The 25,119-nt window shown below is 44.7% G+C and overlaps 1 protein-coding gene across 1 annotated transcript in view; it reads right to left on the reverse strand.

The window, feature by feature from the left end:
• Positions 1–3,028: 3,028 nt before the first annotated feature.
• The window catches only part of LOC142745423 (V-type proton ATPase subunit S1-like protein), a 71,655-nt gene continuing 49,564 nt past the window's right edge, over positions 3,029–25,119 (reverse strand). The window contains exon 7 of the mRNA XM_075854858.1: positions 3,029–3,664. Coding sequence (XP_075710973.1) covers positions 3,338–3,664 — 327 coding nt within the window. The 3' untranslated portion in view covers positions 3,029–3,337. The remainder of the gene's footprint in view (positions 3,665–25,119) is intronic.

A 25,119-nucleotide genomic window follows, 5' to 3' on the forward strand; every position in this document is an offset into this window, starting at 1 on the left:
TAATATGTCCCTATGTTTTATAAAAATGTATATTAACAATATTATTCACTTAATGAATGTTATTACATAATTATATGCTGCATGGTATTTAAACCACATGTTATACACTGTCAGACCTGCTTGAGAAAGGTCCGGACTAGGACTGAAACGTAGCAATCTTGCATATGGGTGAATAAAACGTTTTCACTTTTTTGAATACTACGATGTGGAGTGCTGCCTATTTTTTGAATTCCTGGATGGATGGATGGATGGATGGATGGATGGATGGATGGATGGATAGATAGATAGATAGATAGATAGATAGATAGATAGATAGATAGATAGATAGATAGATAGATAGATAGATAGATAGATAGATAGATAGATAGGAAACGCCCAGATTCGGCCTCGAGACGTAACCTACTTTGACTGTTCCTGACTTCCGGGTAGTGAGTAATCAATTAAGGATATACATTGTATCATGTGTTTGTATGAAATATGATGAATTAATCATGTATACAATAAGGAATTGATGGATCAGTGTTTGTATTGTATGTTCAATATTTATCACTATGCACTTGGCACTTTTTTTTCGCATCTTGGGATAAATGTAATATGTCCCTATGTTTTATAAAAATGTATATTAACAATATTATTCACTTAATGAATGTCATTACATAATTATATGCTGCATGGTATTTAAACCACATGTTATACACTGTCAGACCTGCTTGAGAAAGGTCCGGACTAGGACTGAAACGTAGCAATCTTGCATATGGGTGAATAAAACGTTTTCACTTTTTTGAATACTACGATGTGGAGTGCTGCCTATTTTTTGAATTCCTGGATGGATGGATGGATGGATGGATGGATAGATAGATAGATAGATAGATAGATAGATAGATAGATAGATAGATAGATAGATAGATAGATAGATAGATAGATAGATAGATAGATAGATAGATAGATAGATATGAGATAGATAGATAGATAGATAGATAGATAGATAGATAGATAGATAGATAGATAGATAGATAGATAGATAGATAGATAGATAGATAGATAGATAGATAGATAGATAGATAGATAGATAGGATTTTGTTCTTGCACTCCTCCCATTCTGCCCTGGGGGATTTTAATTAGTTTAATGCTGGTTCCTACCATCCCCAGATATATATGTAGGCTTTGTCCCAGTTCTGGGTGTATGTGCAGAGTAGGTCCCATCTTATAGAGGTTGCCTTGTCGTGGCAGGTGGGCAAACACTTTTTGATCAAAATGTGCACTAAGAACCTCCCTATAGTAAGTAGATTTAGCAGTAATGCATATTTATTTATATTTAGTGGTTTAGGTTAAATTGGTGTTCGCAGTGTGCTGTCACCATTTTTTGTCTGCTAGATAGATAGACAGACAGACAGACAGACAGACAGATAGATAGATAGATAGATAGATAGATAGATAGATAGATAGATAGATAGATAGATAGATAGATAGATAGATATGAAATAGATAGATAGATAGATAGATAGATAGATAGATAGATAGATAGATAGATAGATAGATAGATAGATAGATAGATAGATAGATAGATAGATAGATAGATCCAAAAATAGACAGCACTCCAATTCAAAGGTGAAAAAAGTGGGGTTTTATTTGCCCTTGTGCATTAAAAACAATTATTTTTTTCACCTTTGAATTGGAGTGCTGTCTATTTTTGGATATATTTGAAACTTTGGAACAAAGAATCAGGTTCCTAGGGCGTGCACACACCTGAAATTCAAGCTGGTGCTGCTGGGCGGTGGACTCTTTAGATGATAGATAGATAGATAGATAGATAGATAGATAGATAGATAGATAGATAGATAGATAGATAGATAGATAGATAGATAGATAGATAGATAGATAGATAGATAGGAAACGCCCAGATTCGGCCTCGAGACGTAACCTACTTTGACTGTTCCTGACTTCCGGGTAGTGAGTAATCAATTAAGGATATACATTGTATCATGTGTTTGTATGAAATATGATGAATTAATCATGTATACAATAAGGAATTGATGGATCAGTGTTTGTATTGTATGTTCAATATTTATCACTATGCACTTGGCACTTTTTTTTCGCATCTTGGGATAAATGTAATATGTCCCTATGTTTTATAAAAATGTATATTAACAATATTATTCACTTAATGAATGTTATTACATAATTATATGCTGCATGGTATTTAAACCACATGTTATACACTGTCAGACCTGCTTGAGAAAGGTCCGGACTAGGACTGAAACGTAGCAATCTTGCATATGGGTGAATAAAACGTTTTCACTTTTTTGAATACTACGATGTGGAGTGCTGCCTATTTTTTGAATTCCTGGATGGATGGATGGATGGATGGATGGATGGATGGATGGATGGATGGATGGATGGATAGATAGATAGATAGATAGATAGATAGATAGATAGATAGATAGATAGATAGATAGATAGATAGATAGATAGATAGATAGATAGATAGATAGATTAGATAGACAGACAGACAGACAGACAGACAGACAGACAGACAGACAGACAGACAGACAGATAGATGATAGATAGATAGATAGATAGATAGATAGATAGATAGATAGATAGATAGATAAGATAGACAGACAGACAGACAGACAGACAGACAGATAGATAGATAGATAGATAGATAGATAGATAGATAGATAGATAGATAGATAGATAGATAGATAGATAGATAGATAGATAGATAGATAGATAGATAGATTGATAGACAGATAGACAGATAGATAGATAGACAGATAGACAGATAGATAGATAGATAGATAGATAGATAGATAGATAGATAGATAGATAGATAGATAGATAGATAGATAGATAGATAGATAGATAGATAGATAGATAGATAGATAGATTAGATAGATAGATAGATAGTACCTTTTGACATTTTCCGCTTCGCCTGCACTGTACCCTTTCCTTGAAATGACATGAAGAATATGTATTTGTGTGCTTGACGCATTCTTCAGGAAAGGAAAAGCATTTTCACCAGACCAACAACTAGATTTTTATTAAGCTCATAAATGACTTTTTAGAAGGACTGTGCCAGTCATTATTACCTTTACTCTTCTTGATTCACAATCTAACACATCAACAATACATTGTGGGCAAAAAACTTTCCTGTGACAAAATGCTCTGTAGTTTCACAAGAGTCTTCCAGGGTTTTTGGTCTCCAGAGTTACTGTGTTGCACAAGAGTTTATTTTATAACGTCTTTATCTGGGGAGTCATTTCTTGGAAACAGTTTTTAATGTGAAATCAGAATAACAGAAATACACAAAGGGGAACAATGGTCAATTATAAAGCTAATGAGAAACAGATGCACAGTGCTGAATGCTTAGTCTACAGTACTCCGACTGCCTTAGTTCATAGTATTCCTGTCCGCTGCCTCTGAGGGGCTCCCTCTCATCTTCCAGGTAATTGTCTTTCATTTTAGGAAAATAGGTGGCAGAGCATTTCCTCTGATAATGTCTGTCCATTGTTTTCAGATGTATCAGCATGTGGAGTGCGTAGGCCAGGACTAGTAGAAGAATAAGGGACATAACTAGACCCATAAGAATTGCTGGTGAAAAGTAGGTAGCACAGTCCTTGGCATATGCAAACTCCCCGTCTTCAATGTTAAATCCCTGTATCTGAAAAACAAATGCGGCATTGTAAACAATTATACAGGGTGGGCCATTTATATGTATCCAACTTTAGTTTTTTCAATGGGAAGAGGGTCATGTGACACATCAAACTTATCGAGAATTTCACAAGAAAAACAATGGTGTGCTTGGTTTTAACGTTACTTTATTCTTTCATGAGTTATTTACAAGTTTCTGACCACTTATAAAATGTGTTCAAAGTGCTGCCCATTGTGTTGGATTGTCAATGCAACCCTCTTCTCCCACTCTTCACACACTGATAGCAACACCGCAGAAGAAATGCCTCCCGATCTGACCCCCCTTACACTTTTATCTTTGGGGTCATCTGAAGGCAATTGTCTATGCTGTGAAGATACGAGATGTGCAGCAACTGAAACTACGGATACTGGAAGCCTGTGCTAGCATTTCTTCTGCGGTGTTGCTATCAGTGTGTGAAGAGTGGGAGAAGAGGGTTGCATTGACAATCCAACACAATGGGCAGCACTTTGAACACATTTTATAAGTGGTCAGAAACTTGTAAATAACTCATGAAAGAATAAAGTAACGTTAAAACCAAGCACACCATTGTTTTTCTTGTGAAATTCTCGATAAGTTTGATGTGTCACATGACCCTCTTCCCATTGAAAAAGTTGGATACAAAATGGCCGACTTCAAAATGGCCGCCATGGTCAACACCCAGCTTGAAAAGTTTCCCCCCTCCCATATACTAATGTGCCACAAACAGGAAGTTAATATCACCAACCATTCCCATTTTATTTAGGTGTATCCATATAAATGGCCCACCCTGTACTAATATTAGTTGCAGTGAAGCCCCCTGAACTTTGAAGAGTCTCATGTCGAAAAAAAATTAAAACTTCACTAAATGATGAGGATAAACATAACATATGAACAGAAACAACTGAAACACGGCATCTAATCAGCAATGAGCTTTCAGGTTGTTCCATACAGGGTGGTCATTGACAAGATATAATACTGCTGATCAATACCCATCTAGACATCTATGGTGACAAACCACAGGAAATCGCCAATGATAAACAGATTACAGAGTGCTGGGACCCACAGTGCTCATCTGTGAACTGTGTGGGAACCTGGTAGTGAGGGTTCAATTTCCCTGTAGCGCCACCACAGGGGAAAAGAAGTATTACACGATACCCTTTGAAATCAATGGGCTGTCTTTGTAATGCACGGACCTGCCAGGTCATCCATAGAGCGATGCTCTTTGTAGCTGATCTCTACTCTAGTTAATAGGTTAATTTATTTATTCAGAATTCCCTAATAGAGTATTTAAACATTACATTTATAACCCAGAAATCCCCTTTAACATTAACTGAGAATTTACCAAGAACATCAATGTAAAAATGCAATTATGCAGATCACAGAAAATGTATTAGCATGAAAACAAATATTGTTATAAAGAATACATATGTAAACCTACAAATATAAACCCACCTGTAGGCAGAGAATGCAACTGCCCAATGGGAGGATTATTTTTTTCTCAGAAAATTCTGGAGATAAAAACAATGATCCTTAGTTGCTAAGGGCAAATTAAATACACTCCTCTACAGACTACAGAGATGGTTGTTTGCTTATTTGTAGGCCAGATTAGTTTGTGCAAAAAGATCAAAAAAAGTAATGGTGTAAACCAGAGGTCCTCACCCAATTGTGTTCTAATTTTCCACAAAATGACAATATGACCGCAACATGTGCGCATTTTGGCCTGTCTTACAGAAAACTAGTGTGGGATGCTTAGTTTTGTGCGATGTTCCATTTAATGGGTTGAGTTTTCGCCCGAAAGCAGTGATTTGTATCAGAACATTTTGCAACTCTTTTTAGGCGGACTCATTAAAATAAAATCTACGAATACCATGGCATTTCAATACGATAGTATGCATGCACGGGGCCTCAGTGGTTAGCATTGTTGCCTTCTAGCACTGGGGTCCTGGATTCAGACTTGACTAAGGGCAACTTCTTTATGGAGTCTGTATGTTCTTCCCGTGTTTTCGAGGGTTTCCTTCGGGTACTCCAGTTTCCACTCACACTACAAAAACATACTGATACATTTATTTGCTTCCTATTAAACAAAGTGTGTATATGAGATCATGAAAATAAGAATGCCATGTGCCTGTGATAACTTTTAATCTGTCATCAGGTCCGAGCTTTTCTGTTGCCTGGCACCCCCCAGATTGACATCCCCATGTCTGCTCTACATCACTACCAGCCTCCTCCAACTCTTGCGGATGTATCGTTGCCTTGTACTCCCCTGGCATGCGTGTTGCAGCGATGAAGCCCGGCAGAGTACACCTCGCTGCACAGTGCATGCCCATGAAATGGCGCATCCGAGATGTAGAACAGCCAGGGGGTTGGAAATCAAGCATGGAAAATTGGGTTTGGAGTAGGGATTATGTGACTCTCCAGGATAGCGGCACCGCCCTATGACCCTTTATAGAGGAATTTGCTTACAGTGCGCTCCGTTTTAAAAGTTTATTTTATAGATTTTGCTGCATCTGAAAATGGGAAATGTTTGGAAATATTGCCAGGTCATGCAGTATGAATGGTGGTGGTTTAAGGAGATAAAACTACCTGACAGGTTCCCATTAAATATACAATGAATTGCAACAATTCCATCTGCCCTGCAATTTTGTTATTATAAATATATCCTATATAATTACAGCACCAGAACAAATCTCAGTACATATATACAGTACCAGAATGAAGCTCAGTTCATAAATACAGCACCAGAACCAATCTCAGTACATAAATACACCACCAGAACCAAGTACAATACATATATACAGCAGTAGAACCAAGCTTAATACATATATACAGCATCAGAACAAAGCTCAGTACATATATACAGCACCATAACCAAGCTCAGTATGTATAGACAGTACCAGAAACAAGCTCAGTACATATACATTACCAGAAACAAGCTCAGTACATATATACAGTATCAGCACAAATACAGCTCAGTACAGATATCATTTGTAAATTCAGTCTAACCCCTGCCCTATAGGTTTGTGCTGCATAATACCACAGTTCCCAGCATGGCCCGAATAATAGTAAGAATATGCTGGGAGTTGCTGTTTCAGAAAAAAAAAATCATACCACCCATCATCTCGCTGCAGATCATACAGTGACTACAGTACTGATTAAAGGCAGAATAAATATTTACATTGAGTGACTCACAGGTGACATCTCAGATTCTAGTATTTTTTAATTTTTTTATTCTCCTTTCAGTCCAGACCTCTATGATGACTTCTCCCGGCCACAGTCCATTTCTGCAATTTGGAGCCCAGATGTCTGCAGCTTCTTAATTTTCAAACATTTCTGCACCTATAAATGAAGATAAAATTCTCATGGTGACACACACTATGCCCCTAAATATAATAGCACCATACACTGTGCCCTTGATTATAATAGCACCATACACTGTGTCACACCCACCCACACAGTGCCCCCTGTAGATAGTGCCCCCAATACAGCCCCCTATCGATATTGCCCCATAGAGCCCCCTGTAGATAGTGCCCCTCATAGAGCCCCCTGTAGATAGTGCCCTACATATAGCCTGCTGTAAATAGAGCCCCCATGCCTAGTGCCCCTATAGAGCCTCCTGTAGATGGTGTCCCCCATAGAACCTCCTGTAGATAGTGCCCCCATAGACCCTCCTAGAGATAGTGCCCTACAGACATCCCCCTGTAGATAGTGGCCCCATAGATCCCCCATAGACATTGCCCCATAAACAGCCCCCTGTAGATAGTGCCCCCAGAGTTCCCTGTATATAGCACTCCCTATATATAGAGTCCCCTGTAGATAATGCTACACAAACTGTTAATTAAGAAAAAACTTTTACATACTCACCTTGTCTCATTCCCACACCGTCCTCTAGCAACGTCGGACCGCTGTCTTCTGAGCAGGTCTGCTGGAGCTGAACGACGCAAGCGGCGCAATGACGTCATCAAGCCGTCTGCGCCTGTATGGCAGGGCAAGGAACGAATGTTTTTTTCGCTGCCAGCTCTAGTAATTGTATCTGCATCCTATAGATGCAGATACGACTACGGTACAGGAGGGGGGGTGATGGCGGTTGGTTTCAGTGGAGCCGCCGCCCCCTCAGATGGGGAGCAGGCCGCCGCATGGTGCGGCCCTGCCTGTCATGGACTGCAATTGATGTGTTGAGTCCATGCGCAAAGTCTAGGTGTCACGGCACGGGGTGTGGACCCACTGGGCCGTACCGCATAGTGGGATAGCAGCTGGCCAACTAGGTACAAAACAATTTCTACAGTCCAGAACGACTACCTGAGGCAATGTAGACAGCAGTGGTGACACAACTTGACTTTCACTGTAGATGGCACAGTAGATGCAACGGAAGACACGACTTGACTTTCACTGTAAAAGGCACAGAGGCACGGTAGCACGGGATACAGGGTACAGGCAGCAGGAACGGGTAACACTGAGAACTGGAAAACACTTAGGAGACCATTTGCAAGACAAACTTTAGGTAGATAACAACGCTCAGGCAAGGATCAAGTTTTTATAGTCCAGCAGCATTCTCGGCTAATTACTGATTAAAGACAACTGGACGCGAACTGGCCCTTTAAGGCTGTGCATGCGCGGGTGCGTTTGCCCTGCGGGAAACAGTCCCAAAACCCGGAAGAGAGTGACGGTGTCTCCCAGGAGGGAGATGCTGCCGAGAACACAGATGTCCATGGCCGAGGCCGTCACAGGGTAAGTCTGAACGATGGCCCTCGGCCATAGATGTTACAGTATCCCCCCTCTTACTTCTTGGGGCCAGAGTGGGAGAGAAATCTCTTCATGAGGACAGGGGCATCGAAGTTCTCCTCTGGCTCCCAAGACCACTCTTCTGGACCAAATCCCCTCCAATCCACCAAATAAAACGTCCTTCCTCCCACTTTCTTGGTGGCCAGGATCTCCCTCACTTCAAAAGTCCTTGACGAACCGCCAGGAGCCACTGCGGAACTAGGAGTCCTGGAGTAGCGGTTCAGGACCACGGGCTTCAGCAAGGAGACATGGAAGGAGTTAGGGATCTTGAGGGTAGGAGGCAGCCGAAGCTTGTAAGACACAGGATTGATTTGTAGCAGAATCTCGAAGGGTCCAACGAACCTGGGAGCAAACTTGCAAGACGGCACCCTCAGCCAGATATTCCTGAATGAAAGCCAGTGTAACGGCTGCCGCGCCATTCCCAGCCTTCCCCACGCCCTCTGCTCCGGTTCCTGCGCCCTCCATTATAAAATGCTCATCCCGAGCTCCACTTACCAGATCCGGATGCTCTGCTGGCCCTTGGCGGCGTCAGGTAAGTGCATCCCTTACCTCCCTCCGCGGCCAGCATCCTCGATGTGCGGCTGCAGCCAATAGAGGGCGCGCGCGCTGACTCGTCCTTTCTTAAAGGGCCAGCGCACACCTTAATTCGAAAGACTTCCTATTTAAGGATCCTCCTTCCTCTAACCCATGCTTGTTCAACCAAGTTCCCCGTGAGTTTCCCTGTACCCTGGTTCTCTGTTTCCGTCCCTTCTGCCTTGTCTGGATTTCCCGTTGTTGACCTCTGCCTGAACTTGACTATCCTTGCCTGCCGCCTGCCTTGACCTATTGCTACCCATACCCGTTATGACACCTGTCGCCTGCCTTGACCTATTGCTTCCATACCCGTTCCGATATCTGCTGCCAGTCCTTACTTCTGCCTTACCATCCGACCGCCTCTACCCGCTGTGCCAAGCGTTGCCTTGAGTTCCAAGCACCATCTCCCAGACGACATAGAGGATCCACAAGCAAACCGGTGAGAACCATTATAGTTTGAACAAGCCATGTATCCCCTTGACACAGCCCTGCCTGACACGGCTGATATGGCTCAGGAGCTTTCTAGACAACGAGTCCGCCAAGATCAGCTTTTTCAGCTGCTGCAAAATGTGTCCACTCGTTTGAACGAACTAGCGCCTCCGATACCACCACCACCACAGCAAGCTCCTGTCTACAGAACAGGACTACATTTACCTACGCCTGCCCGCTATGAGGGAGACCCCAAGACCTGCAGGGGATTTGTTAATCAATGCACCATCCATTTCGAAAGTCATGGCGCATCATTTTTCCTCAGACCGAGTTAGGTGGCCTACATCCTGTCACTGCTGTCTGGTGAGGAGCTGGCTTGGGCATCGCCCTTGTGGGAGAGAAATGACCCCATCATGTACAATATTGAGAACTTTCTCTCCACTTTTAAAAGGGTGTTTGAAGAACTGGGTCAGGCCTCTTCTGCAGCTTAAACGGTGTGTAGAAAAGGCAGATCCAGCACTCGAATATTAAAATTTTATTTAGGTCATTTTAAAACAAAAGAGAAAACAAAAATCCCGGGACCACGCTTACGCGTTTCAGACCACTAGGGTCCTTAATCAAGCTATGATTAAGGACCCTAGTGGTCTGAAACGCGTAAGCGTGGTCCCGGGATTTTTGCTTTATCTTTTGTTTTAAAATGACCTAAATAAAATTGGAATTTTAATATTCGAGTGCTGGATCTGCCTTTTCTACACACCGTTTTTGCTTCAATTGCCTGCAGTCGATACAGGATCAGTTTAGGAGTATCTACAAGCACCCACAGCGTTTGGATTAATTACTCATTTTTTGCATCAGTCAAGCTTCATATATAAAAAACGCATTGGAAAACGCAACCATGGCGTGGTGGTTATGAGGTGAGCGAAACTTTTAGTAAAAAATGTTTTCTATTTTTTCTCTTCTGCAGCTTCCTGTCTTCTCAAGCTCTGGCAAGGAACTTCCACGGTAGGCCAATATGCCATTCAATTTCGCACCCTGGCTACAGAACTCCAGTGGAACAATGAGGCTTTGGTATCTACCTTCTGGGAAGGTCTGGCGGGCCGAATCAAGGATCAACTTGCTGGCCGAGACCTTTCATCATCCTTGGATGACTTGATTACTCTTGCTAATCGGATTGACATACGTTTCAGTGAGAGACAACAAGAATCTGCTCGAGGCAATCGGACATCACGGTTGGCACCAACCTTCAAAAAGCCTCTTCTTGCCTTATCTTCCTCTCGGTCGGACGAACCCATGCAGCTGGAGAGAACAAAACTCACGTCTGAGGAGCGCCAGAATAGACGCAAGTTGAACTTGTGTTTATATCGTGGTGGAAAAACGCACCTCCTCAAAGACTATCCAGTGAGGCCGGAAAACTCCAACATCTAGGGCAAGTAGGAGAGGCTACCCTAGGTGGAATACCTTCCTCTGAAAAGATGACCATACCAGCAAAACTGTCCTTTGCAGGAACCACTTTCTGCGTCCAAGCCTTCCTAGATTCCGGATCCGCTGGGAATTTTCTGTGCCAGTCCTTGGTAAATCGCTACCAAATTCCAGTGCAAAAATTAACCAAACCTTTGTCCATTGCTTCTGCGGATGGGAAGCTTCTACATGAGACTATCTATCTCATCACCGAGCCCATTCTCTTGTTAACAGGGGCGCTGCACCGGGAACGTATCTCCTTCTATGTTTTAAGGAACTCTCTGAACCCTTTGCCACTGGGTCTACCGTGGTTGCAGAAGCACTCTCCTGTTATTGACTGGACTGGAAGTCAAATTACCCACTGGAGTGACTTCTGTCACCAACATTGTCTACAATCTATTCGCCTACCTATTCCTCAGTCTACAGGACCTAACTCAACAGGACTTCCTACTCCATACAAAAGCTTTGCTGATGTTTTCTGTAAACAACAAGCTGAATCACTGCCTCCTCACAGGCCATATGACTGTGCCATAGACCTGGCCCCCAACGCCACGCCTCCCAGAGGTAGAGTCTACCCTTTGTATTTGCCCGAGACGGAGGCCATGTCTCGGTATATCCAAGAAAATCTGGAGAGAGGATTCATCCGTAAGTCCTCCTCTCCTGCGGGCGCATGGTTTTACTTTGTGGGGAAAAAAGACGGCTCCCTGCGTCCTTGTATTGATTACCGTGGATTGAATAATATCACGCTAAAAAAACAAGTACCCGTTACCATTGATTTCTGAACTCTTTAACCGCGTACAGGGGGCGAGAATTTTCACCAAACTAGAACTTCGTGGAGCTTATAACCTCATCCGTATCCGCGAGGGAGACGAATGGAAAACCGCATTCAACACTCGTGATGGGCATTTTGAATACCTCGTCATGCTTTTTGAACTTTGTAATGCTCCTGCGGTTTTCCAGGTGTTTGTTAATGAAATTTTTCGGGATCTGTTGTACAGCTGTGTGGTGGTATACCTAGATGACATTTTGATCTTTTCTCCCAATATTAAAACTCATCGTGTGCATGTGCGCCAAGTGTTACAGCGTCTGCGAGAGAACTCTCTGTTTGCCAAACTGGAGAAATGCCTCTTCGAGAAAACCAGCCTGCCTTTTCTGGGGTATGTCATTTCCGACCAGGGACTTCAAATGGATCCAGCCAAGCTATCCTCAATTCTCAACTGGTCTCGTCCGCAAGGACTCAAAGCTGTCCAACGCCTGCTGGGATTCGCAAATTATTACCGCCAGTTTATTCCTAACTTCTCCTCTATGACAGCTCCTATTTCTGCACTGACCAAAAAGGGGGTTAATGCCAAAGACTGGATCACGGAGGCTGAAGCCGCATTCCAAGCTCTTAAAATTGCCTTCTTTTCTGCTTCAGTCCTACATAGACCAGATTCCACCAAACCCTTTGTTCTGGAGGTCGATGCTTCATCTGTAGGAGTCGGAGCTATTCTTTCACAAAAGACTTGTAGAAGGAGACTGGTGGCCTGTGGTTTTTTTCTCCAAGTCATTCACATCCGTTGAGAAAAATGATGGTATTTGGACTTAACCCCTTCCCGCACCTGGACGTAACTGTACGTCCAGGTGAGCAGTAACTTTGCGCACCTTGGCGTACAGTTACGTCCGCGCTTTAACAGTTAACCGCCGCGCGGCGCTACACCGCAGCGGCGGTTAACTGTGCAGGGTGTCAGCCCTGCTCTCCCCGTTGCCGATCAGCGGCCTGTCGCCGCTGAAATCGGCAATTAACCCCTTCGATGCGGTGGTCGATTGCGATCACCACATCGAAGAGGTTTACAGCGGATCGGCAGCCCCCCACATGTATTTGCGGGGGCTGGCGATCCTTATCATGGCAACCAGAGGCCAGACAATGACCTCCGGGTTGCCATGTACGGAAGCCTCGGAGGATCAGCCCCCGGCCGGTCCTCCGATGCTTCCTGTCAGTGTGACAGTTACGTCACAATGACAGTTAGAACACATTACACTACGTGTGTAGTGTAATGTGTTCCAGCAGCGATCAGAGCTGCCAGTCTAAGTGTCCCCTAGTGGGACAAGTAAAAAAAGTAAAAAAAAGATAATAAAAATGTTTTTAAAAAGTGTAAAAATAAAAGTTAGAAGTGACATAAACAAAGAATGCTTTTTTTCCTATAATAAGTCTTTTATTATAGGAAAAAAATTAACACGTTAAAAAAAGTACACATATTTGGTATCGCCGCGTTCGTAACGACCCCAACTATAAAACTGTAATATTATTTTTCCCGCACGGTGAACACCGCAAAAAAAATAAACAAAAAACAGTGCCCGAATCACAATTTTTTGGTTACCAACCCTCCCAAAATATACAATAAAAAGTGATCAAAAAGTCGCACGTACGCCAAAATGGTACCAATACAAACTACATCCCGTCCCGCAAAAAACAAGCCCTTACATCGCTTTTTTGACTGAAAAATAAAAACGTTATGGCTCTCAGAATAGGGTGACACAAAAATGTATTTATTTTATAAATAAGTGATTTTATTGCACAAACGCTGCAAAACATAACAAAATTATATACATCTGGTATCGCTGTAATCGTATCGACCCGCAGAATAAAGTATAATGGTCATTTATAGCTCAGGGTGAAGGCCATAAAAAAACAAATAAAAAACATTGTCAGAATTGATGGTTTTTGGTCACCTTGCTTGCCAAAAAATGGAATAAAACGTGATCCAAAAAATTTCTGGTACCCCAAAATGGTACCAATGAAAACTACAGATTGTCCCGCAAAGAATAAGCCCTCACACAGCTCCGGTGGAGAAAAAATAAAACCGTTCTGGCTCTAAGAATATGGCGATGCAAAATGTGCGGAGTGTTCCAAAAGCAGATAAGATCGGGCACCATTTACCAGTGCGACACCGGCCACATATCTGCGGATTATTATTTATTTACCCCATTATTATACCCTCTTATTATACCCTGATGTACCCCGCACAGATAACATGTACCCTGATGTACCCCGCACAGATAACATGTACCCTGATGTACCCCGCACAGATTACATATGCCCCCACATTACAAACTGAAACACCAGTAAAACCCCAAACAGAACAACTACCAAGCTACATCTGCGCCCCAAAAGCCAAATGACGCTCCCTCCCTTCTGAGCCCTGCAGCGTGCCCAAACACCAGTTTACGTCCACAGATATGGCATCGCCATACCCGGGAGAACCCGGTTAATATTTTATGAGGTATTTGTCTTCAGTGGCACAAACTGGGCATAACATATAGTGCACTAAAGTGGCATATGAGTGGAAAATTGTAATTTTCACTCCGCACCATGCGCTGCGCATTAACCCCTTCGCGCACCACAACATAGCATGTCTTAGTGTGGGGGGTGATGTATGGAGCGTCTCACGTGAAAAATAAAGAATTTAAAACGGCAAAATTTTTTTGGTCACCTTCGCTCTAGCTAAAAATGTAATAAAAAGTGCTCAAACAGTTGTATGTACCAAAAAATGGTACCAATAAAAACGACCGCTCGTCCCTCAATAAATAAGCCCTCATACCGCTCTATTGACTGAAAAATAAAAAAGTTGTGGCTCTTCGAACACGGGGAGGAAAAAACTAAAAAGGAAAAGAAAAAAATGGATCAGTCCAGAAAGGGTTAATTACTTTCTAATGAAAAACCATTTATGACCACACGTGGGGTATTGCCGTACTCGGGAGAAATTGCTTTACAAATGTTGGGCAGCTTTTACCCCCTTTATCCTTTGTAAAATTGAAAAAAATGCAACATTTTAGTGGAAGAAATGTTGATATTCATTTTCATGGCCCAATTCTAATAAATCCTGCAAAAGACTTGTGGGGTCTAAATGCCCACTATACCCCTAGATAGATTCTTTAAGTGGTGTAATTTCCACTTTTGGTGGGTTTCCACTGTTTTGGCCTCTCAGGGGCTTTGCAAATGCGACATGGCACCCAAAAACCATTTCAGCTAAATTTGAGCTCCCAAAGCCAAATAGCGCTCCTTGCCTTCTAAGCCCCGCTGTGGGTCCAAACAGCACTTTATTACCACATATGGCGTATTTACGTAATCGGGAGAAATGGTTTTAGAAATGTTTGGGTGCTTTTTCGCCTTTATTCCTTGTAAAAATTAAAAATGGCTACCTTTTTTCAGAAAAAAAGTCGATTTTTACCTTTACAGAATAATTCCAATGAATTCTGCAAAACAACCGTGTGGTCAAAATGCTAACTTTACCCCTAGAAAAATTCCTTGATGAGTGTAGTTTCCAAAATGGGGTCACTTTCCGGGGGATTCCACTATTTTGTTCCCTCCAGTGCAATTCAAACGCGACATGGCACTGAAAACTATTCCAGCAAAATCAGAATTTCAAAATCCAAATGGTGCTCCTTCCCTTCTGAGTCCTGCTGTGGGTCCAAACAGCAGTTTATTACCACATATGGGGTATTGCTATAATCAGGAGAAATTGCTTTACATATGTTGGGGTGTTTTTTCTCTTTTATTCCTTGAAAAAATTACAAATTTCTACGTTTTTTCAGAAAAAAAGTAGATTTTCACCTTCACAAACGAATTCAAATAAATTTAGCAAAAAAAACTGTGGGTTCAAAATGCTAATTATACCCCTAGATAAATTCCCTGAGGGGTGTAGTTTCCAAAATGAGGTCACTTTTGGGGGTCTTTATTGTTTTGGCCCCACAAGACCTCTTCAAACCTGACATGGTACCTAAAATATATGCTAAAAAAAAGGAGGCCCCAAAATCCTCTAGGTGCTCCTTTGCTTCTGAGGCCGGTGTTTCAGTCCATTATCACACTAGGGCCACATGTGGGGTATTTCTAAAAACTGCAGAATCTGGGCAATAAATAATAATTTAAATTTCTCGGGTAAAACCTCCTGTGGTATAGAAATTTTTTTATTACAAATGAATTTTGTAAAAAAAAAATGAAATTTGTAACTTTCACCTCTACTTTGCTTTAATTCTTGTGAAACGCCTAAAGGGTTAATACACTTTCTGAATGCTGTTTTGAATACTTTGAGGGGTCCAGTTTTCAAAATGGGGTGATTTATGGGGACTTTCTAATATATAAGGTCCTCAAAGCCACTTCAGAACTAAACTGGTCCTTGTAAAAATCACCTTTTGAAATTTTCTTGAAAATATGAGAAATCGCTGCTAAAGTTCTAAGTCTTGTAACGTCCTAGAAAAATAAAACAATGTTCAAAAAACGATGCAAACATAAAGTAGACATATGGGAAATGTTAACTAGTAACTATTTTGTGTGGTATTACTATCTGTTTCACAAGCAGATACATTTAAATTGAGAAAAATGCTAATTTTTGCAAATTTTCTCCAAATCTTGGTGTTTTTTACAAATAAATATTGAATTTATCAACCAAATTTTTTCACTAACATAAAGTACAATATGTCACGAGAAAACAATCTCAGAATCGCTTGGATAGGTAAAAGCATTCCGGAGTTATTACCACATAAAGTGACACATGTCAGATTTGAAAAATCGGCTTCGTCCTGAAGGCCAAAACAGGCTCAGTCCTGAAGGGGTTAAAGAACTTTTGGCTATTAAATTGGCCCTGGAGGAATGGAGACATTTGCTTGAGGGTGCACGGCATCCTATCATCATCTACACAGATCATAAGAACCTCCTATACTTGCAAACTGCTCAACGCCTAAAGTCTCTCCTAGCACGGTGGGCATTATTCTTCTCTAGATTTGATTTTAAGCTGCACTACAGACCCGCTGGAAAGAATACCAAGGCTGACGCCTTATCTCACTGTTTTGACCACACAGAACAAGAGCCCAGCCCTCAGTTTATTATAGATCCTAAACGTATTATGATCGCTGCTCCAGCTGAAGTGGAACACATTCCCAGAGGAAAGACCTACGTACGCCCTAAACAAAGGGATTGTGTTCTTCGCTGGGGTCAGGCCTCCAGGGTTACTGGGCACCCTGGCATCAAAAATACTCTCAATTTGATTGGCCATCAGTACTGGTGGCCTTCCATGTCCCAAGACACTAAAGACTTTGTTTCAGCCTGCTCCACCTGCTCTCAGAATAAAGTCTCCAGATTAGGGCTCACTTGTCCGTTTCCCTACCCCTATCATTACATAATCACAAGCCCACATACCTAGTCTACCCTGGTCCCTGACACTACTATGGACCCCCTTGAGACCCTGGCTCAGCAAATGCAGCGTCTCTCCCTACAGGTCCAGGCCCTGGCTCAGAAGGTCAACCAGCCTGAGGCTACCTTGGTGATTCCCCTCACCTCAACTCCTGAACCCCACCTCAAGTTGCCCGACCGGTTCTCAGGGAACCGGAGGGCTTTTCTCTCCTTTCGGGAGAGTTGCAGGCTTTACTTTCGCTTAAAGCCCCACCCCTCAGGTTCTGAGAGCCATCGAGTGGGTATAATTATGTCCTGGCTCCAGGACGGGCCCCAAGAATGGGCCTTCTCCTTGGCTCCTGACGCCCCTGAACTTTCCTCCGTTGATCTTTTCTTTTCTGCTCTCGGACTCATTTATGATGAGACTGACAAGACTGCCTTTGCCGAGAGTCAGCTGGTGACCTTACCTCTGGGTAAGAGACCTGTTGAGGCGTATTGTTCTGACTTTAGGAAGTGGTGCGTAGCTTCTCGGTGGAATGACCCTGCCTTAAAGGTGCCAGTTTAGGTTGGGTCTGTCGAATGCCCTGAAAGACCTGCTAGTTAGCTATCCCTCTTCTGACTCCCTAGACCAGGTTATGGCTTTAGCGTTACGACTTGACCGACGTCTCAGGGAACGACAACGTGAACGTTTATGTGTTTTCTCCTCCGACTCCCCCATGATGCCTCCCGAGGTTCCGTTGCTTCGTTCTTCCCCGGAAGACTCAGAGGTACCTATGAAACTCGGGGCCTTCGTGTCTCCCCAACAACGTAGAGATTTCCGCAGGAAGAATGGTCTCTGCTTCTACTGTGGGGATGACAAGCATCAAGTGAACAACTGTCCTAAGCGTAAGAATGCAGCCGGAGAACTTCCGCGCCTAAGTGATCATCGGGGAGGTCACTTGGGCGCACAGGTATTTCCCGTAAATATGAAACGTAATAAGATCTTGCTTCCCTTTCAGGTCTCTTTTGGTGGTAGGTCTGCTACCGGCAGCGCCTTCGTGGATTTAGGGTCCTCTGCTAATATCATGTCTGTGGAATTTGCTATGTCTCTTGCTATGCCTTTGATTGATTTGCCTAAACCTGTCCCGGTAGTGGGTATCGACTCCACTCCTCTTGCTAATGGTTATTTTACACAGCATACCCCTGTTTTTGAACTCCTTGTTGGCTCCATGCATTTGGAGCAGTGCTCTGTACTGTTGATGCAGGGATTATCGTCCGATGTGGTTTTAGGCCTTCCCTGGTTGCAGTTGCATAATCCCACGTTTGACTGGAATACTGGGGATCTTACCAAATGGGGTAATGAATGTTTGACGTCATGTTTTTCTGTTAATTCTATTTCTCCCCCTGAGGAGGTGAACACGCTACCTGAGTTTGTTCGGGACTTCGCTGATGTTTTCTCTAAGGAGGCCTCCGAAGTGTTACCTCCTCATAGAGAATACGATTGCGCTATCGAATTGGTACCAGGAGCTAAGCTTCCTAAGGGTAGGATATTTAATCTTTCTTGTCCCGAACGTGAAGCCATGAGAGAGTATATCCAGGAATGCCTGGCCAAGGGTTACATTCGCCCCTCTACTTCTCCGGTAGGTGCTGGCTTCTTCTTCGTAGGGAAGAAGGATGGTGCTCTTAGGCCATGCATTGACTACCGTAACCTGAATAAGGTCATTGTAAGGAACCAGTATCCCCTTCCTTTGATTCCTGATCTCTTTAATCAGGTTCAGGGGGCCCAATGGTTCTCTAAGTTTGATCTACGGGGGGCGTATAACCTTATCCGCATCAAAGAGGGGGATGAGTGGAAGACTGCGTTTAACACGCCCGAAGGTCATTTCGAATACCTCGTCATGCCCTTTGGGTTGTGTAATGCGCCGGCGGTCTTCCAGAATTTCATAAATGAGATTTTGAGAGATTACCTGGGGATATTTCTTGTAGTGTACCTTGATGACATACTGGTGTTTTCCAAGGACTGGCCCTCCCACATTGAGCATGTCAGGAAGGTGCTCCAGGTCCTTCAGGAAAACAAACTGTTTGCTAAAACCGAAAAATGTGTGTTTGGGGTACAGGAGATACCATTTTTGGGTCAAATCCTCACTCCTCATGAATTCCGCATGGACCCCGCCAAGGTTCAGGCTGTGGCAGAATGAGTCCACCCTGCCTCCCTGAAGGCGTTACAGTGTTTTTTGGGGTTCGCTAATCATTACAGGAGATTCATTGCTAACTTCTCGGTCATCGCTAAGCCTCTTACGGACCTCACTCGCAAAGGTGCTGATCTCCTCCACTGGTCTCCAGAGGCTGTCCAGGCTTTTGAGGTCCTTAAGAAGTGCTTTATCTCGGCCCCGGTGCTGGTTCAGCCCAACCAAATGGAGCCATTTATCGTGGAAGTTGACGCATCCGAGGTGGGAGTGGGGGCTGTCTTGTTCCAGGGTACCAGGTCCCTCACCCATCTCCGCCCCTGTGCCTACTTCTCCAGGAAGTTTTCACCCACTGAGAGTAACTATGATATTGGCAACCGCAAACTCTTAGCCATTAAATGGGCATTTGAAGAGTGGCGCCACTTCCTGGAGGGGGCTAGGCACCAGGTAACGGTCCTTACCGACCACAAGAATCTGGTTTTCCTAGAATCTGCCCGGAGACTAAACCCGAGACAAGTTCGATGGGCGCTATTTTTTACCAGATTCAACTTTTTGGTTACCTATAGGGCTGGGTCTAAAAATATTAAGGCCGATGCACTGTCACGTAGCTTCATGGCCAGCCCTCCTTCGGAGGAAGATCCTGCTTGTATTTTGCCTCCCGGTATAATCATTTCTTCTATTGATTCTGATTTAGTCTCTGAAATTGCAGCTGATCAAGGTTCAGCCCCCGGGAACCTTCCTGAGGACAAGCTGTTTGTTCCCCTGCAATACCGGCTAAGGGTACTTAGGGAAAATCATGACTCCGCACTATCTGGTCATCCAGGCATCCTGGGTACCAAACACCTCATTGCCAGAAACTATTGGTGGCCTGGCTTGCCTAAAGACGTTAAGGCCTACGTCGCCGCTTGTGAGGTTTGTGCTAGGTCCAAGACTCCCAGGTCCCGACCAGCGGGCTTACTACGTGCGTTGCCCATTCCCCAGAGACCTTGGACACATATCTCCATGGATTTTATCACCGATTTGCCTCCATCCCAAGGCAAGTCGGTGGTGTGGGTGCTAGTAGACCGCTTCAGTAAGATGTGCCACTTTGTGCCCCTCAAGAAACTACCCAACGCCAAGACGTTAGCTACCTTGTTTGTCAAAAACATCCTGCGTCTCCATGGGGTCCCTGTCAATATTGTTTCGGACAGAGGGGTACAATTTGTTTCTTTGTTTTGGAGAGCCTTCTGTAAGAAGTTGGAGATTGATCTGTCCTTCTCCTCTGCTTTCCATCCTGAAACTAATGGCCAAACTGAGAGGACTAATCAATCTCTAGAACAATATTTAAGGTGTTTTATCTCTGACTGTCAATATGATTGGGTCTCATTCATTCCCCTCGCTGAATTTTCCCTTAATAACCGGGTCAGTAACTCGTCAGGGGTCTCCCCCTTTTTCTGTAATTTTGGATTTAATCCACGGTTCTCCTCCGTTTCACCTGGTAGTTCCAACAATCCCGAGGTAAAGGTCGTTCATCGGGAACTGTGCACAGTCTGGGCCCAGGTTCAGAAGAACCTAGAGGCGTCCCAGAGCGTACAAAAAACTCAGGCTGATAGAAAACGTTCTGCTAACCCCTTGTTTATGGTCGGGGATCTGGTGTGGTTATCATCTAGGAACTTGCGTCTTAAGGTCCCGTCCAAGAAGTTTGCTCCCCGGTTTATTGGGCCGTATAAGGTCATTGAAGTCCTCAATCCTGTCTCCTTCCGGCTGGAGTTACCCCCATCTTTTCGTATACACGACGTGTTTCATGCCTCCCTCCTTAAACGCTGCTCCCCGTCCTTGGCTCCCTCGAGGAAACCTCCTGGTCCCGTTCTCACCCGAGGGGGTGGAATTCGAGGTGGCCAAGATTGTGGACAGCAAGATGGTCCAAGGCTCCCTCCAGTACCTGGTCCATTGGAGAGGATTCGGGCCTGAGGAGAGGACTTGGGTACCCGCCCGGGATGTTCACGTTGGGGTATTGGTGAGGAGGTTCCACCTTCGTTTCCCCAATAAACCAGGTCCATCTAGAAAGGGTCCGGTGGCCCCTCATAAAAGGGGGGGGTACTGTTAAGGATCTGTCAGGCACAGCTTATGTGTCTACGCCCATAGGTAATCAGTCTGCACCTGCTTCTATGTCTGTGAGACTGACTCCATCTTCCACCACTCAGGCTGGCAGGCTTAGGAGTGGGAGAGCCTATCGCAGCCTGGCCAGACTCAGCTAGCTCCCGCCCTCTGTCTATTTATACCTGCCTTTCCTTTTCCTCCTTGCTTGTGATTCTTTCCGTGTGGTTTCCTGGCCCAGCTGCAGCTCCTAACAATTTGATCCTGCTCCATTCTGACCCTGGCTTTCTGACTACTCTTCTGCTCTGCGTTTGGTACCTCGTGCTCTCCTGGTTTGACTTGGCTCGTTCACCACTCTGTTGCTCACGGTGTTGCCGTGGGCAACTGCCCCTTTCCCTTTGCTTTATATTCCCTTGTATGTTTTGTCTCGTGCACTTACTGAGCGTAGGGACCGCCGCCCAGTTGTACCCCGTCGCCTAGGGCGGGTCGTTGCAAGTAGGCAGGGACAGAGTGGCGGGTAGATTAGGGCTCACTTGTCCGTTTCCCTACCCCTATCATTACACCAAATACTAGAAAGTTTCCTCAGGAATTTCGCGTCTCCACGACAAGATGACTGGGCAAGTCTACTTCCATGGGCCGAATTTGCCTACAACAACCATATGGGGGAATCTACTCGTTCTCCTTTCTTCTTGGTGTATGGCCAGCACCCAGGAATTCCCCTACCAGTCTCTGTGCATTCTGAGGTTCCAGCTGCTAACACGGTCCACCGTGACTTTGTACTGATATGGCAGTAGGCCAAGGTCTCCATCCACAAAGCCGTAGCCAGGTTTAAGAGAGACGCAGATAAAAGACGCAGGATACCGCCGCAGCTCTTTCCTGGTGATAAAGTCTGGCTGTCCACCCGGTACATACATCTGAAGACCCCTTGTTACAAGCTAGCTCCTCGGTTTCTAGGTCCTTATGAGATAACAAAACAAATCAATCCGGTAACTTTCAGACTTCGCCTTCCTCAGTCTCTGAAAATCTCTAATTCCTTCCACATTTCTCTGCTGAAACCCACTATTCTCAAACGATTTTCAAAAAAAATTCCTGTTCATCCTGTTCCAGCGGCTGATGCCAAATTTGAAATTAAAGAAATCCTGGATGTCAAACGAACACGGGGCAGATTATGGTACCTAGTGGACTGGAAAGATTATGGTCCTGAGATGAGACCATGTGAGCCCGTGGAGAATGTCAACACCCCAGCTCTCATCAAGGACTTTGAACGAAGGTCCCCAAGTAAGCCAAAAAGGAGGGGGCGTAAAGGGGGCACTGTAATGGCTGCCGCGCCGTTCCCCGCCTTCCCTACGGCCTCTGCTCCGGTTCCTGCACCCTCCATTACCGCATGCTCATCCCGAGCTCCACTGACCAGATTCGTACGCTCTGCTGGCCCTTACCTCCCTCCGCGGCCGTCATCCTCGATGTGAGGCTGCAGCCACTAGGGGGCCCGTGCGCTGACTCGTTCTTTCTTAAAGGGCCAGCGCGCGCCTTATTTTAAAAGACTTTCTATTTAAGGATCCTCCTTCCTCTAACCCATGCTTGTTCAACCAAGTTCCCCGTGAGTTTCCCTGTACCCTGGTTCTCTGTTTCCATCCCTTCTGCCGTGTCTGGATTTCCCATTGTTGACCTCTGCCTGAACTTGACTATCCTTGCCTGCCGTCTGCCTTGACCCATTGCTACCCATACCCGTTACGACGCCTGCCGCCTGCCTTGACCTATTGCTTCCATACCCGTTACGACGTCTGCTGCCTCTCCTGACTTCTGCCTTACCATCCGACCGCCTCTACCCGCTGTGCCAAATGTTTCCCTGGGTTCCAAGCACCATCTCCCAGACGACACAGAGGATCCACAAGCAAGCCGGTGAGAACCGTTATAGCCAGACCTTCGTACCTGGAAGAAACTGGGGACATTCTCGTCTTCTAGTGTCTGCCTTTCTCTTCATGCGGTCCACCGCCAGCAGAATAGAAGATCGTGTCTGTTGCCAAATCTGCAGAAAGTCCCTGACGGTAGAGTCAGCTGCACGCACCTGTGTCATAGTAGAGACAGGAAGAGGTATACGAGGATGTTGGCCGTAGACGATGAAGAACGAACTGGAGGTGGTGGACTCACTGGTATGGTTATTATAGGAGAACTCAGCCCACGGGAGCAGCTGCACCCAGTCATCATGTCGTCTGGAGACAAAGTGCCGCAGATAGTTCTCCATAATCTGGTTAACCCTTTCGACTTGTCCATTGGACTGAGGATGATAAGCCGATGAGAAGTCCAACTTTACACCGAGGAGGCCGCAGAGTGCTCTCCAGAACCTCGAGGTGAACTGGACCCCTCGATCTGAGACAATATGTAGAGGCAAGCCGTGCAGACAGAAGATATGTTGAACGAAGAGGTCGGCCAGTCGAGCAGCAGAAGGCAAGCCAGTCAGGGGAACAAAATGAGCCATTTTAGAAAATCAATCCACCACAACCCAGATCACACTGCATCCCACAGAGAGAGGCAGATCTGTGACAAAGTACATAGCAACATGCTGCCAGGGGGCGTCGGTCACAAGTAGTGGTTGGAGCAGACCCGCTGATCTGGAGTGGGCAACTTTGTTTGCTGCGCACATCGTACAGCAGGAGACAAAGTCTATGACGTCTTTGGACAGCGTGGGCCACCAGAACTCGGGTCTTACGGGCACCCGCATGACCTGCCAGCTTAGAACTGTGACCAAGGATTCTTCCTCTGTCTGCCAGACGTACAATAGTCCTTCCCGGAGGAATGTCTCTAACTTGAAGAGGGTTAACAGAATAGCTGCAGGAAGGGTCAATAATATTCTGTGGGGACTCCACAGTGTCTTCTGTTTCAAACGACGTTGACAAGGCATAGGCCCTCACATTTTTGTCGGCAGTAGAGTTCGAACCAGAACCGAGCAAAGAACAACGACCACCTGGCTTGACGAGGATTCAGCCGTTGAGCCGTCTGTAGATAGGTCAGGCTCTTGTGGTCTGTGAAGACCAGGATATGATGAGCTGCGCCTTCCAGTAGGTGTCTCCACTCCAGCAGAGCCAGCTTGATGGCCAGTAACTCCCGATCCCGAATCAAGTAGTTGCGCTCTGCGGGAGAAAACAGCTTAGAATAGTAGCCACATACCACAGTCTTGCCTTTCGAACCTCTCTGGAACAAAAGTGCACCGGCACCAACAGAGGAAGCGTCCACCTCTAATGAAAACTGTGGGGATACATCAGTGTGATGAAGAATAGAGGCTGACATGAAGGCCTTTTTTAAGGTTTTAAATGCGACTTCTGCTTCTGGAGACCACACCTTGGCATTCATGCCCTTTTTAGTGAGGGTGGAGATGTAATCTGTTAATGATGAGAAGTTGGGAATGAACAGCCAGTAGAAGTTGGCGAATCTCAGGAAGCATTGTATGGCCCTTAATGGCGTGGCCATTCCAGGACAGCCTTTACCTTCTCAGGGTCCATTTTGAGACCCTGATCGGAGATCATATAGCCCAGGAAGGGTAGAGACTTCTTTTCAAACACGCACTTATCCAGCTTGGCATAAAGATGATTCTCCCTTAATCGAAGCAACACCTGGCGGACATGACCCTAATGAGTCAGTAGATCTGGGGAAAAAATCAAAATGTCACCGAGATACACCACAACACAGACATAGTGGAGATCACGAAAAATGTCATTGACAAATTCTTGAAACACCACAGGGGCGTTACACAGGCCGAAGGGCATGACCAGATATTCGTAGTGTCCATCACGTGTATTAAATGCAGTCTTCCACTCGTCACC

Source organism: Rhinoderma darwinii, chromosome 1 (genome assembly GCF_050947455.1).
Source record: "Rhinoderma darwinii isolate aRhiDar2 chromosome 1, aRhiDar2.hap1, whole genome shotgun sequence".
NCBI classification, from domain to species: Eukaryota; Metazoa; Chordata; class Amphibia; order Anura; family Rhinodermatidae; genus Rhinoderma; species Rhinoderma darwinii.